This window comes from Hordeum vulgare, chromosome 7H (assembly GCF_904849725.1).
Source record: "Hordeum vulgare subsp. vulgare chromosome 7H, MorexV3_pseudomolecules_assembly, whole genome shotgun sequence".
Taxonomy (NCBI): Eukaryota; Viridiplantae; Streptophyta; class Magnoliopsida; order Poales; family Poaceae; genus Hordeum; species Hordeum vulgare.
In genome coordinates this window covers 155,990,443-156,003,360 of record NC_058524.1, presented here as the reverse complement: position 1 = coordinate 156,003,360, position 12,918 = coordinate 155,990,443, and the positions used below count along the sequence as shown (strand labels likewise).

The 12,918-nt window shown below is 43.4% G+C and overlaps 2 protein-coding genes across 5 annotated transcripts; one reads left to right on the top strand and one right to left on the bottom strand.

Annotated features, from left to right (window-relative positions):
- The first annotated feature begins 429 nt into the window (after positions 1-429).
- LOC123410244 (peroxidase 5-like) lies at positions 430-2,259 on the top strand. The gene is made up of 2 exons (XM_045103156.1): positions 430-776; positions 875-2,259. Exons 1-2 carry the CDS (start codon positions 549-551, stop codon positions 1,763-1,765), a joined length of 1,119 nt encoding a protein of 372 aa, XP_044959091.1. The 5' UTR covers positions 430-548; the 3' UTR covers positions 1,766-2,259.
- Positions 2,145-7,277, bottom strand: LOC123410242 (protein POOR HOMOLOGOUS SYNAPSIS 1-like). 4 transcript variants are annotated; one of them, XM_045103155.1, is made up of 14 exons: positions 6,926-7,277; positions 5,675-5,791; positions 5,409-5,474; positions 4,622-4,728; positions 4,351-4,526; positions 4,135-4,268; positions 3,896-3,923; positions 3,704-3,807; positions 3,577-3,604; positions 3,196-3,377; positions 3,015-3,042; positions 2,823-2,944; positions 2,695-2,722; positions 2,145-2,500 (listed from the first exon to the last, which is right to left on the bottom strand). In XM_045103155.1, exons 1-14 carry the CDS (start codon positions 7,220-7,222, stop codon positions 2,436-2,438), a joined length of 1,482 nt encoding a protein of 493 aa, XP_044959090.1. In that variant the 5' UTR covers positions 7,223-7,277; the 3' UTR covers positions 2,145-2,435. The 4 variants fall into 4 exon arrangements, with proteins under 4 accessions (XP_044959090.1, XP_044959087.1, XP_044959089.1 ...); XM_045103152.1 differs by having other exon boundaries at positions 4,069-4,268; positions 6,926-7,275; XM_045103154.1 differs by having other exon boundaries at positions 4,069-4,247; positions 6,926-7,275.
- Positions 7,278-12,918: the final 5,641 nt, after the last annotated feature.

Here is a 12,918-nt window from a genome sequence, read left to right as displayed (position 1 = left end):
GAAGCACAAAAAATAGTACACGAATGATCAACATAATCCACATCAGAGAGTAGAGTGTGTTATCCAAATGACAACATTACATATTTACATAAATGCTATAGATATTTAATCTTTTTTTTAAGTTTAAGTTTCCATGAAAAGGTTGAAAGTTCTACTCCCTTCGTAAAGAAATATAAGAGCATTTATATCATTAAAATAATGATATAAACGTTCTTATATTTCTTTACGGAGGAAGTACTATATTTTTGCTTGTGGTTATCACATTGCGTAAACAACATTCTATTGTTTTTTAGTAGGTGTCAAATATATCCAGGTTAGTTTGACCGTCCGTCCACGGGCCTATTCTTAGTTGCCGGCTAAAGAATATGAGGCTTAAGTTGCTCGACCTCTTGAAACGAACGCGCACTTAAGCTTCCCCGGAGGCCCCATTCCTCAAGCAAAATGCAGCTCATTCCGTCGAGCCATCTTCACCTCTTCTTCTCTATATAATCTGCAAAGTTCGTCTCCCTGCCGAGGTACGGGAGCTGGTGCCATTTGAACCAGCCGGCATGTCGATGGCGATGCTGTTCCTGCTCTCCCTCGTGCTGGCGTCGTCGGCCCCGCGCCTCGCCGTCGTCGAGGCGCTCGTCGTCGACGGCCTGAAGATGGGGTTCTACAACCGGACTTGCCCGGAGGCCGAGCAGGTGATCCGCAACGTGGTCCAGACCGAGGTCGGCATGGACCGCACCATCGCCCCTGGCCTCATTCGCATCTTCTTCCACGACTGCTTCATCACGGTATGCATGCATGATCGGCGGTCACCACGAGCCATGCCAAATCGCCAATGCAGATCTTTTCACGGCATGCTTTGGGGTGTGTGTGTGTGTGTGTGTAGGGGTGCGACGCGTCCATCCTGCTGGACGAGTCGCCGTCGGGCGACGTGCCGGAGAAGGAGTCGTCGGCGAACGGGTTCACCCTGCACGGCCTGCGGACGATCGACGTGGCCAAGTCGACGATCGAGGCCATGTGCCCGCGCACGGTGTCGTGCTCGGACATCCTGTCCTTCGCGGCGCGCGACGCGGCGGTGGCGGCGGGTCTGCCGAGCTACGAGGTGGCCGGCGGGCGGCGGGACGGCGTGCACTCCCGGATGGACGACCTGCCGGGCAACTTCCCGGTGCCGGGGCACACGGTGCCGCGGCTGACGGAGCTGTTCCAGAGCCGGGGGCTGTCGCAGGAGGACCTGGTGACGCTGTCCGGCGCGCACTCCATCGGGGGCGCGCACTGCTTCATGTTCTCCAACCGCATCTACGGCTTCTCCAAGACGTCGGAAATCGACCCGTCGCTGGACCCGGCGTACGCGGAGCGGCTGCGGAAGATCTGCCCGCGGCCACGGCCGGACGACGACCCGGAGGCGGCGCCCAAGGTGGACTTCGACGAGCGCACGGGGCAGAAGCTGGACAACTCCTACTACCAGGAGCTGCTGGCGCGGCGGAGCCTGCTGACATCGGACAACACGCTGGCCATGGACCCGCAGACGAGGCCGCTGGTGGAGCAGTACGCCAAGGACGACGCGCTGTTCCAGAAGAGGTTCGGGGAGGCGATGCAGAAGGTGAGCGCGCTGGACGTGATCATACAGAAGACCAAGGGCCAGATCAGGCGGGACTGCCGGATGGTGAACAAGGCCAGAGGCATCCGCTGGATGCCCATGCTCCATTTTCCCAAGCCCCCCAAGCACCCCATGCTCCAGATGATCAACTGGTTCATCCGTGGCTTCCAGAGGGACTGAGCTGAGCTGCCTTTCCCTTTCCATTTCCCTTTTCCTTTGCCACCTCTCCTAGGCGGACGAGCCTGCTCAAGTTTAAGTTTCACTGCATCTGATTTGCCCTGTTAAGCTTTTGTTTTATTTATTATTTTCATTTACTTTTGTTTTATTTATTTTTACTTCCTTCGCTCTAATGAATATGTGACTTGAGCCAATCATGTACTTTTGTCGTGTTTGTGCCGTTTGTACGTTTGTTTATCAACTTGGAATAACATGTATTATAAATGACCCTTGATCTTACTCCTTCCGTTCCTAAATGTAAGTTTTTTTAAAAAGTTTCACTAGGAGACTGACTACATACGGATGCATATAGACACACTAGAACACAGATTCACTCAGTATATCATTATGCAGGACCACTTAAATATATTTATAAACCAATACATGTGTACATGATTTGCTATTTTCGTATCATTTGTTCTCACGCAGCAGCATAAGCAGAACACAACACATAATGATGCACAATATATAAGCCCCAATAAGTTCCCATCCCTGCGTACGTCACAACTTTGCTAGGATTAGAAGCAACAATTCAGGAACCGCCGAGTGAACTACAACTACATTCTGTGTTTCAATTTCCATTGGCAGAGAAAACAGAGGCTTCGAGCGGCTATGAGGAGGTTTTCCTATGTGTCTAGGGGTAGACGGACAAGTCCACACCCAGTTCATCAATGATTCTCTCGAGCTTGAACAGCATATCTAGGGAAAGGAAAAGCACAAAATCAGTATAACACAGGGCGGTGAAATGAGGAATCTATGTAGTGGTAATACGAATCATCATACGGGTTTCCCAATGAGGATCCTATGTGGTGGTAATGGAAATGCCAAGAAAAAATGGTTTCATTTTTTCACTTTTGTTTATCTTACTAGTACTACAAGAGTAGAAAGTGTACCATGGAATGACTCATCAGCCAGATATTTCTGCAAAAGTAAAACAGTAAACATAAGATAAATATTTGTTGGATCACGAGGAAAAAACTTGCGGGCCAACTTAGAGATTCTCGATGAGAAAAAATAATACCTTTATCCTTGCCATAATATCACTTGTTGATTTACTAGTATCAATTTCTTTTGTTGACTTGCTAGTACCAGTTTCTTTATCAGCAGTATTTCCATTACTGCCAACTGCAATTGAAGGAAATACTGTATACATGTCAGAAAAATGGAAACGGCAAGTCACATAAGCAGCAAATGAAGCTGAAATTTTGGGTACCATCATGACAAGCATCTTGTGTGAACACCTGCAAAAATTACAAATATAAAGAACATTACTTAAGTAGAATTTTTTTTTTCAGTATTTGAAAGGACAAGACTAGAGGGACCAGAATCGCTTGGCTTATTGCTATAGGATGGTCAGTAGAACATAAAATTTGCAGTATTTAGCCATATATTACCTCTTGAGGACGATCAGTTCCAGTCAGTTGATGCAGGTCCTCCGCACCTGATCCACCATACATTACTCCATGAGGATGGTCAGTTCCAGCCAGTTGATGCAGGTCCTCTGCATCTGATCCGTACATGCACAATGCTTTCACACCCAGTTCATCAATGATTTTCTCGACCTTGAACAGCGTATCTAGGGAAAGGAAAAGCACAAATCAGTATAACACAGGGCGGTGAAATGAGGAATCTATGTAGTGGTAATACGAATCATCACATGGGTTTCCAAATGAGGATTCTATGTGGTGGTAATGAAAATGCCAAGAAAAAATGGTTTCATTTTTTCACTTTTGTTTATCTTACTAGTACTACAAGAAGATGAGTAGAAAGCGTACCATGGAATGACTCATCAGCCAGATATTTCTGCAAAAGTAAAACAGTAAACATAAGATAAATGTTTGTTGGATCACGAGGAATAAACTTGCGGGCCAACTTAGAGATTCTCGATGAGAAAAAAAAAACCTTTATCCTTGCCATAATATCACTTGTTGGTTTACTAGTATCAATTTCGTTTGTTGACTTGCTAGTACCAGTTTCTTTATCAGCAGTATTTCCATTACTGCCAGCTGCAATTGAAGGAAATATTGTATACATGTCAGAAAAATGGAAACGGCAAGTCACATAAGCGACAAATGAAGCTGAAATTTTGGGTACCGTCATGACAAGCATCTTGTGTGAACACCTGCAAAAATTACAAATATAAAGAACATTACTTAAGCAGATTTTTTTTTTGCAGTATTTAAAAGGACAAGACTAGAGGGACCAGAATCGCTTGGCTTAGGATGGTCAGTAGAACATAAAATTTGCAGTATTTAGCCATATATTACCTCTTGAGGATGATCAGTTCCAGTCAGTTGATGCAGGTCCTCCGCACCTGATCCGCCATACTTTACCTCTTGAGGATGGTCAGTTCCAGTCAGTTGATGCAGGTCCTCCCCATCTGATCCACCATACATTACTCCTTGAGGATGGTCAGTTCCAGCCAGTTGATGCAGGTCCTCTGCATCTGATCCATACATGCACAATGCTTTCATGCATAAACCAAGAAAAAACAAAATAAATAAAATGTGCTTTAAGTATATAACCTAATCAAACAGGAATTCACTAACCATGTTCAGTCTCAGTTGACAAATTTTTCAACATTTCAGTGAAACTAAGAGGGAAACCAGAGTTGATATTGTCAAGGTTGGAGGGAAGGAGAGGTTCAGAAACAGGCAGTTCTGATTCCTCATGGTAGCACAATGCTGGTTGCTCTGTCCTGTGATCTGAAGCTGGCCCCTCGAAGCTTGAAGCATCATCAGGCCCATGCATTATAGTATTACGTTATCACAGATATTATGTCGTGCAGCATATAAACACAAAACAGCTCTAGTGTTTCACCTGTATGGAAGTTCATTGGAAGCAATATATTCTGATCGTGATGATGAATCTTCACATACGTAGTCGCATCCAGATGATTTGATATCCATGGTGTCACCTAAGCATTCCTTTTAATCAACAACAGAAATTACTTTAGTGCTTGACAAAGCTCACAAAGCAAAACCGAAACTGATGAAGATCTTCCTTTCTCTGTATACTGAAAAAAAAACTATAACTAGCATGAATGGTCAATTTCACAACTGCAGTAGTGGCATAGCACCCCTGCAATTTAAGTTGTGCAGAAATGCTAAGTGATAACTATCACCACTGCAATTTCTTATTTTCAAAAAAGGTAATCTGGGCACAAGAGCAAATGTAGTGAAGTTAAACTGAGCTGGAGTACCAAAAGCACATACATGGTTCCATTCAGCACCGTAACAATATGTAGCCATGTGTGCATATTACATTAGGGATGTACATTCAACATTAATGAAGAATGGATACACCCATCAAATATTGGTTGTACATAACTCAGAAAAGTTAGCACAAGTTCAGTAAATATTTAGAAATTTTTCTAAAGATTGCTGATCCACACAATTACTAGTTTGATTAATTATATGTACTGTTGATCTACAACTGCCTGTTGTCCTTCGCATAAGACTAACCTTATTTGGTAATTGGCATAAAAAAATTGATATTTGGTAATTGGAAAGGAGTCGGTAAGAAAAGATGGCATAATAAGTCCCAAGAGTCCACATAACGTCGCAGATTCACATGGTTAGGATATCAGAAAGAGAGGAAACTGCACCTTCACACAATTTAAGAACGACTCCACATCACTGAGCTGTGGGAAACGTAGAGCAAACTTCTGTATCTGCAGTGAGGGTAACTGATGTGATCATGATTGTACACATATTTTTGTTATTAACAATGTGAAAATGCCATGTGCATAAACATCATATGAACACAACCTCCATCTGTTCTGAATATTTTCAAATTTGTAGGTAAGTCAGTGCAATACAGCAGTCAACTAAGCCAGTCAGCAGAATCACATTTGAGTTATACAAGACTTGCCTGCTTGGATTTATCAACAAAACTCACAAAGACCACCCTGCTCCCACTTCCTGGGCATTGTCCCCCACATGTGAACTGAGGCCATGAGAAGTTGAGGATGGACACAAAGTGCTCCTCCTGTGCTACAAGCAAAGGCGACAATGATAACTAGTTAGGTGAAGAAAAGGGGGTATCCAGCAAAACAATGTTAGAACAGAGACTTTGCAAACTTGTGCAACTTCTGTAGAATAATGAACATAACAATAAACGTGCAATTTAGAAGAAATCGTTGAAGAACTAGGATCCCCGCCCTAGCTACAAAACGAAAGCATTTTTCACAAAACTTTGCAGGTTCTCAAGGTTATCCCATATATACACGTGGGACTTCTTTTTAGAATGATTTTACAGCACCCACTAAGATAAAAAAAGAACAATCAAGTTAATTTTTCTGCCTAAAAGCCATGAAATCATGGCATCTCCTGAAGCATATGCATATTGTAATCATTACAGTATAAATAGCCAAAGACAATAGTGCACACAGGACAGAATGGCCGGAAAATTGGTACAAAATGATGGTATGGCAGGACTCAATATAGAAATCTGATCAAGAACAAATATATTTATGCAGAACAATTCAAATACAAACTTACTATAAATAACAACACTATGAAAACACAAAAACATTAATATCCCTCACACCTCGAATCATGTCTGAACACTTATACAACATTCACCATTATTTTTCTCAGGCACGATTTGAGATTAGAGACGTACTACAGTACGTGCGAAAAAATATATATAAAATACTAGGATGATAACGAGCCTTGTTTTTACACTAGTTGATTGCATGAAAACATGAATGGATTCCATCTACACAGTGGAGTACAATACACAAATATCAGGGAATCAGATGTCCTCATGAAAAAAAGCAAGGCATCAGGTCCTCTTTCAAAATCCACACCATCACAAATTCACAATCCACGATCACTTCAACCAGATGAAATCAGAGTACGTGTAGTATCATATCCCAACACATATGCACACATAGATGGAGCCCCGCAGCCAACACCAACATCCTCACAAGTCACAAGTTCTGGAAGCAAATGAATTCAGAGCACATGTAACATGACTCGTCAAAACCACAACCAATCCGATCCCCAAATTCCTTCACAATCAAGCGCGCACAACTAACCGCATTCACCAAACACATAACACCAATCCGCCACGCGGATTAGAAGAAGGGAAGGGAAAGGGAAGGGAGGCGGTACGGACGAAGACGACGCCGACGACGGAGACGGTGAGGACTGGGGCCGCGGAGGGGTGGCTAGAGCGGGAGACGCGAACAGCGGCAGGCGTGGCGACGGGGAGCCAGGAGCCGGGATGGCAATCCGTGGCGCTGGTAGCACAACGGACGCCGGGCGGCGGCGGCGTCGAGGTGTCGCGCAGGGGCGGCGCGGCGTAGCGGGCGAACTCCACCTCCCATTCCTGCCTCCGCCCCTGACCTGCTGCGGCGTAAGAGCTCGAGGTGAGCCGCGCCCAGCCGTCGTCGCTGGCGCCCACCACCACCATTGCGCGGCGCCGATGCCGAGGTAGTATTTCAGTATCAGCTGTTCCGGTTTGGGGGTTTTTGTTGCGCCTTTCAGTGTGCAATGGTGTGAGTGAATATAGCAGCTGCTATGCCCCGGTAAGAGCATCTCCGATACATGATGTATATTTTGGTGTTCCAAATCAGTGATTTAAAAATTTAGAGCACCAAAAAAATACATTTTACATCTTTGAAAAAGATTCAACTTCAACGGATGGTTTAAAACGGAGATGTAAAAAATCAACTCCAACAAACGGTCCAAAACGAAGATGTAAAACCGGTCATCGATCGCGCAAATCCGAGCCGACGGGTGGGGGGCATCGGCATGGACGCGGTCACAGAGGGCGAGTTCATCACGGCGGCAGCGGCAGCGGCGACGTGGGTTTGCCCACCAGCTACAGCGGCGGTGGGGACATCGGCTTCAACCATGGCGGTGGCAGATGTCGGGGGGTCGCGGGCGGGCGGGGACGAGCGAGCGGACGGGGAAATGAAATGAAGGGGCCGATAGTGGTTTCGCGGACGGTCGTGGTTTTACATCAGATGTATCTTATGAAGTCAAGATGCAAATTTGCATCACGAAGTGTTGTATTTTACATCTCCGGAAGGCGGTGATGTGTTTTTTTTACATATGGAGCAGCGTTTTTTGCTCTCGGAGCTCCAAAGGTAGGTTAGTTTTACATATGGACCGTCTATTGGAGATGCTCTAAGAGCATCTCCACCACCGTGCGGTAGCGCCACGCGTTAAAAAATTATTGTTGAAATATTGTTTTAGCACGTGCGGAACATGTGGAAAGTTTAGTAGACGCTGTAAAATTTGGAACGTTGCAGTAGGGCTTAACGAGACTCACTAAAATATAGCGCGCGTAGAGCCATGCCGTTTGATACATATAAACCATCACATATCAATTTTTGACAATTAAAACAACATGATCTTGAACATTTAAAATTTGCAAAATGATGAGTTAAGCAACATATCATAGTTCAAATTCATGGTATAGTTCAAATTCATGTAACCACAAGCAATTCATGATAAATAAGTTCACATAAATGAATGAAACATCAAGAATTATGCTTCATCCTCTTCCTTCTCTTCTTCCTCCTCTTCCTTCTCATCTGCCTTCTCTTTTCTCTTCTCTTAATAATCTTCAAGCACCTCAATGTTATTAGAACCTCGGACATTGTTCGCATTATCTTCAAAGGCATGTGAGGCATCATGCGAAGACATGTGAGGCATCATGCAAGGTACTCCCATGCTTCCCATCAGGGAACCAAAACTCATGCCTCCTGTAGGTGCTCCCATACCTCAAATGCCACCCATGCCTCCCATGGTAGCTCTCATGCCTCCCATGGTGGCTATGAAACCTTCAATGGTAGCTTACATGCCTCCGAAGCCTCTCATGGTAGATCCCATGCCTTCGAAGCCTCCCATGGTAGATCCCATGCATCCTATACACATCATTTTTTTGGAGCAAGAGTTGATCATGGCAAAGGTTTATGTACTCATTTTGCCTAGCATTGAAGTTAGATGTGTCCATGAAGAAGAGGTATTTCTCATATTCCAACAATCTAGCTTGCTCCTCCATGGACAATTTCTTCTCCTCCAATGCTACCTTTCTCTCCTCGGCCACCACCCTCCTTTCCTTGTCCACCAACCTCCTCTCCTCGACCACCGGGATCCTTGCCACCTTCCTCTCCTCGTTTGCTTCCTTTTTGCCATCACAATAGCCTCCATTGCATTGTCTATGTCATCATCATCTTCTTCTTCTTCTTCTTTTCTTAGGCTTGTCCACTTGGTATTTTTGGCTTTTAGTAGGCAACCAAGTTTGGTGTAGGGCTCCTCTTGGTGCCATCACTTGATGCCTCCTCGTCATCATCATCTAAGACCACCGCATCAACATTGCCTTTGTTGGTCTCCTCCTCATCATCACATTTCTTCCATTTCTCCTGATACTTCAACACTTTGTAGCAATGGGACAACTCAAATGTTCTTCCTCTCTTAACCTTTACTTTCTTGGTCTTCTTTTCTTCTCCTGGAACAAACTTTGTGCAATATTGTGCTACAAACAAAAGAACAATTTCCACTTGAAACACAAAAGATGAAGCATGAACATGGAACATAAAGAAATGGCACTTATCCTATCTCTATCATTAGTGCCACTTGGGTTTATCTTGTTAACCGACATCACTACAGCTGACCACCTTTGATAATCTATGTTGATCATCAACCACCGGGAGCGAAGAGATCTATCGGTGCGGTCAATTCCACTCTTGTTTTTTTGCATCAAAGTACTCCTTCATCCTAAACCAATATGTATCTCTAGTTTGGTCACCGCAAAGGTGGCATCCATAGACACATTCAACCATGTATTGCATAGCAAGATGTCTTCGTCCATGGTGTACTTGCATGCCCTTCCTCTCGGTGCATCAACCATACCCTCACCCTCCTCATACACCTCATATTGATGGTCTTCTTGATGCACTTCATTGGTTTGAGACCAATGGGAATTGTTGGAGCCAACCCCATAGTTGACAAATATGCGTCATCATTGAGATTACAAAGTATTGTGTAATAAAACTAAATCAAGCTATTCATATGTAAACATTTCTAGCAACAACAAAAAAAGAAAAATATCTTACCTTGCGGGCATTTCATCGAACACCATTTGCGCGTCGTCTGCTCGCGCACCAAATAGCGATTACTCGGGCACTTCGGGCGGCGGCGGCGGCGGGGGTGGAGGCGCTACTAGTTTCTTTCTCCCCACCAATTTCTTCTTCTTTTGGGTCGCTACCGATGGCGTCGTCACTGCCGCTACCATCGGTTGCTTGGAGACGGATCTCCGTGGCTTCCCGGAGGGCCGCGACGCGAAGCCACCCTGCGAGTTCTTCCACGATGTCATGAAAAGGCCGCGCGCGAGACCGGTTCTTGGAGTCGGTGCTCCGCCAGCAATGAAACCAGAGGTCATCTCTGCGCAAGGGTTTCCGGCAGCGGAGGAAGCAAAGGCAGATGGATCGCTGGCATAGGGAGGGGTTGGGGTGTCGGTGCAGCAGTTGATACGTTTCCAACATATCGATAATTTATGGAGTATTCATGCCATATTTGCCTACGTTTACAATACTTTTATATGGTTTTGACGCACTTTATATGATTTATTTAGAACTAACCCGGAGTGACATTGTTTTCAACAGAATTACCACAGTGTTGTTTTTGTGCAGAAAATAAAAGTTCTCAGAATTGCCCGAAGCCTTTTTATGATTTTTTCTGAAGAAAATAAAAAATACTAGAGTGAAGAACCACTGGAGGGGAACCACCCATGGGCCAGAAGCCAACAGGGTGCACCCACCCCCTCGCTCCGATTGACGTGATTCCAACGCTGAAAATTCCTATAAATCCAGAAATCCCTGAAAGTTAACATATAACTTATCCTCCACCGCCACAATTCTGTGTATTTAAGAAACACCCATCTAGAGCCTTTCCAGTACCTTGCCGGAGGGGAAAATCATCTACAATAGTCATCTTCATCATCCCGACAGAGGCCATGATGAGGAGGGAGTAGTTTGTCCTCGAGGATGAGGGTATGTAGACGTGGCTATGCGTTTAATCTCTCTCTCTCTCTCTCTCTCTCTCTCTCTCTCTCTCTCTCTCTCTCGTTCTTGAGATTTCCCGATCTTGATGTATCACAGGCTTTGTAATATAGTTGGATCATATGGTGTTTGGCCCTTGCTATCATGATGTGATGAACTTAATCTTTCCCTTTGAGATTTTGTTATGTCGGACTGAATATTGGATTTAAGATCACTTGATGTATGTCTTGGTACTCAACTTGCAGATTCCCATGGTGACAATGGGGTAATCTATGCATAGGGGTCGATACACGATCTTGTCCTACTTTCTCCGGTAGAAATCTTGGGGTATTGTTTGAAGTTCTTTGTGTTGGATTGAATATGATGAATCTGAAATTGTTTGATGCATGTCAAGTAATTAACCCATGAATACTTGAGGTGACATTGGAGTATCTAGGTGATGTTACAGTTGATTGATATGTATCATAGGTGTTATTCTAGCATGAACTCTAGGACTGTTTGTGACACCTATAGGAATAGCCCAAAAGATTGATTGAAGAGAATAACTTTGAGGTGGTTCGCTGCCTACAACAACTTCTTATTTTGTTCTCCTTTAATAGGAACTTTGGAGTGATTCTTTGTTGCATGTTGAGGGATGACCATATGATTCTACTATGTTAGCATTTTTGAGAGATCGCACTAGTGAAAGTATGAATCCTAGGCCTTGTTTTAAGAATTAATATACCGTTTTGCTTGCAATTTACTAATTGTTATCTTGCTGCTTTTATTTATTAAGATTATAAAAATATATTTCTACTATCCATACTACACTTGTATCACCATCTCTTCGTCGAACAAGTGCATCTATACAATTTGCCATTGTATTGGGTGTGTTGGGGACACAAGAGATTTCTCGTATTTTATTGCAGGGTTGCTTGAGAGAGACCATCTTCATCCTACACCTCCCACGGATTGATAAACCTTAGGTCATCCACTTGAGGGAAATTTGCTTGTGTCCTACAAAACTTTGCACTTTGAGGCCCAACAACGTCTACAAGAATAAAGTTGCATAGTAGACATCAAGCTCTTTTCTCGCACCGTTGCCACGGAGGTGAGTGCTTGAAGGTATATATTTAGATCTTGCAATTAAAATCTTTTAGTTTCTTGTTTTCACTAGTTTAGTTTTATAAAATAAAACTAAAAATGGAATTTAGGTTGCCTCAATTGCTTTGCCTTTTCACTTTCTTCTTTGAAAATGATGGTTTGGAAAACTGTGCTCAATTGTTAGAGGAAAAATTATAAAAATGCATAATGTGAATTCCTTGAATGATGAGCATGATAGCAATATTCTTAGTATGAATTCTCTGAATATCCATGATGCTAGTGTTATGCAAAGCCACAAGCTTAGGGATGCTATGTTTGATGAAGATGATATTTTTAGTCCCCCAAATTTTGATGAGCAAATTTATTATGATGAAAGCATGCCTCCTATTTATGATGATTATTTTGATGAAAGTGGGGATGGAAGAGTGTCAACTCTAGGTACTAATGATCCCAGTATTTTTGAGAGTGTTGAATCTTATTGGAATAATGATGAAACAAGAATCAACACACGATATTCACCATGGCACATGCATGACATGATGCAAGTCACATATGATACATGACCAGTTTCAAATATGCAAGGCGTGGCATGGCAATTCACACAATCAAAAACTACACATTAAGTGAAGCTCAATATACAACGAGTTGCATATTGACGAAACTCCAAATTTAATTATAAAATTCACTCTCGTTTATTTACATGGCAATATTAAATGTTTTTAAACATGGCAAGGGGTGAAGCACAAATTTAACTACCTATCTAGAAAATTTTAAATGAGACCGGAAATGACATATAGCATCTCCGAAATGACTCCATGTGTTAACTTTGTAATCTGTTCAGATCTGTCCTAACCGCATTTTATGTTTGTTAAACAAAAAAACAAAGTGGTTCACGTGATTCTACTCGTCTTTCTAGTCCATTTACATATATGGCTCATCTCCAACGGAGCTACAGTTAATTAACTACGAACTAAACCGTTTCTATCACGCCGACACGCAAACTGATGCAAACACC

Bases quoted from the DNA above. Each gene is read 5' to 3' on its own strand.
- LOC123410242 (XM_045103152.1), bottom strand. From the start codon at position 7,222: ATGGTGGTGGTGGGCGCCAGCGACGACGGCTGGGCGCGGCTCACCTCG. The intron at 5,792-6,925 runs GTCCGTACCGCC...CTTGTAGCACAG, and splicing joins CCGTCGTCGGCGTCGTCTTC to GAGGAGCACTTTGTGTCCAT. The intron at 3,043-3,195 runs GTAATATATGGC...TAATTTTTGCAG, and splicing joins GAACTGATCGTCCTCAAGAG to GTGTTCACACAAGATGCTTG.
- LOC123410244 (XM_045103156.1), top strand. From the start codon at position 549: ATGTCGATGGCGATGCTGTTCCTGCTCTCCCTCGTGCTGGCGTCGTCG. The intron at 777-874 runs GTATGCATGCAT...GTGTGTGTGTAG, and splicing joins TCCACGACTGCTTCATCACG to GGGTGCGACGCGTCCATCCT.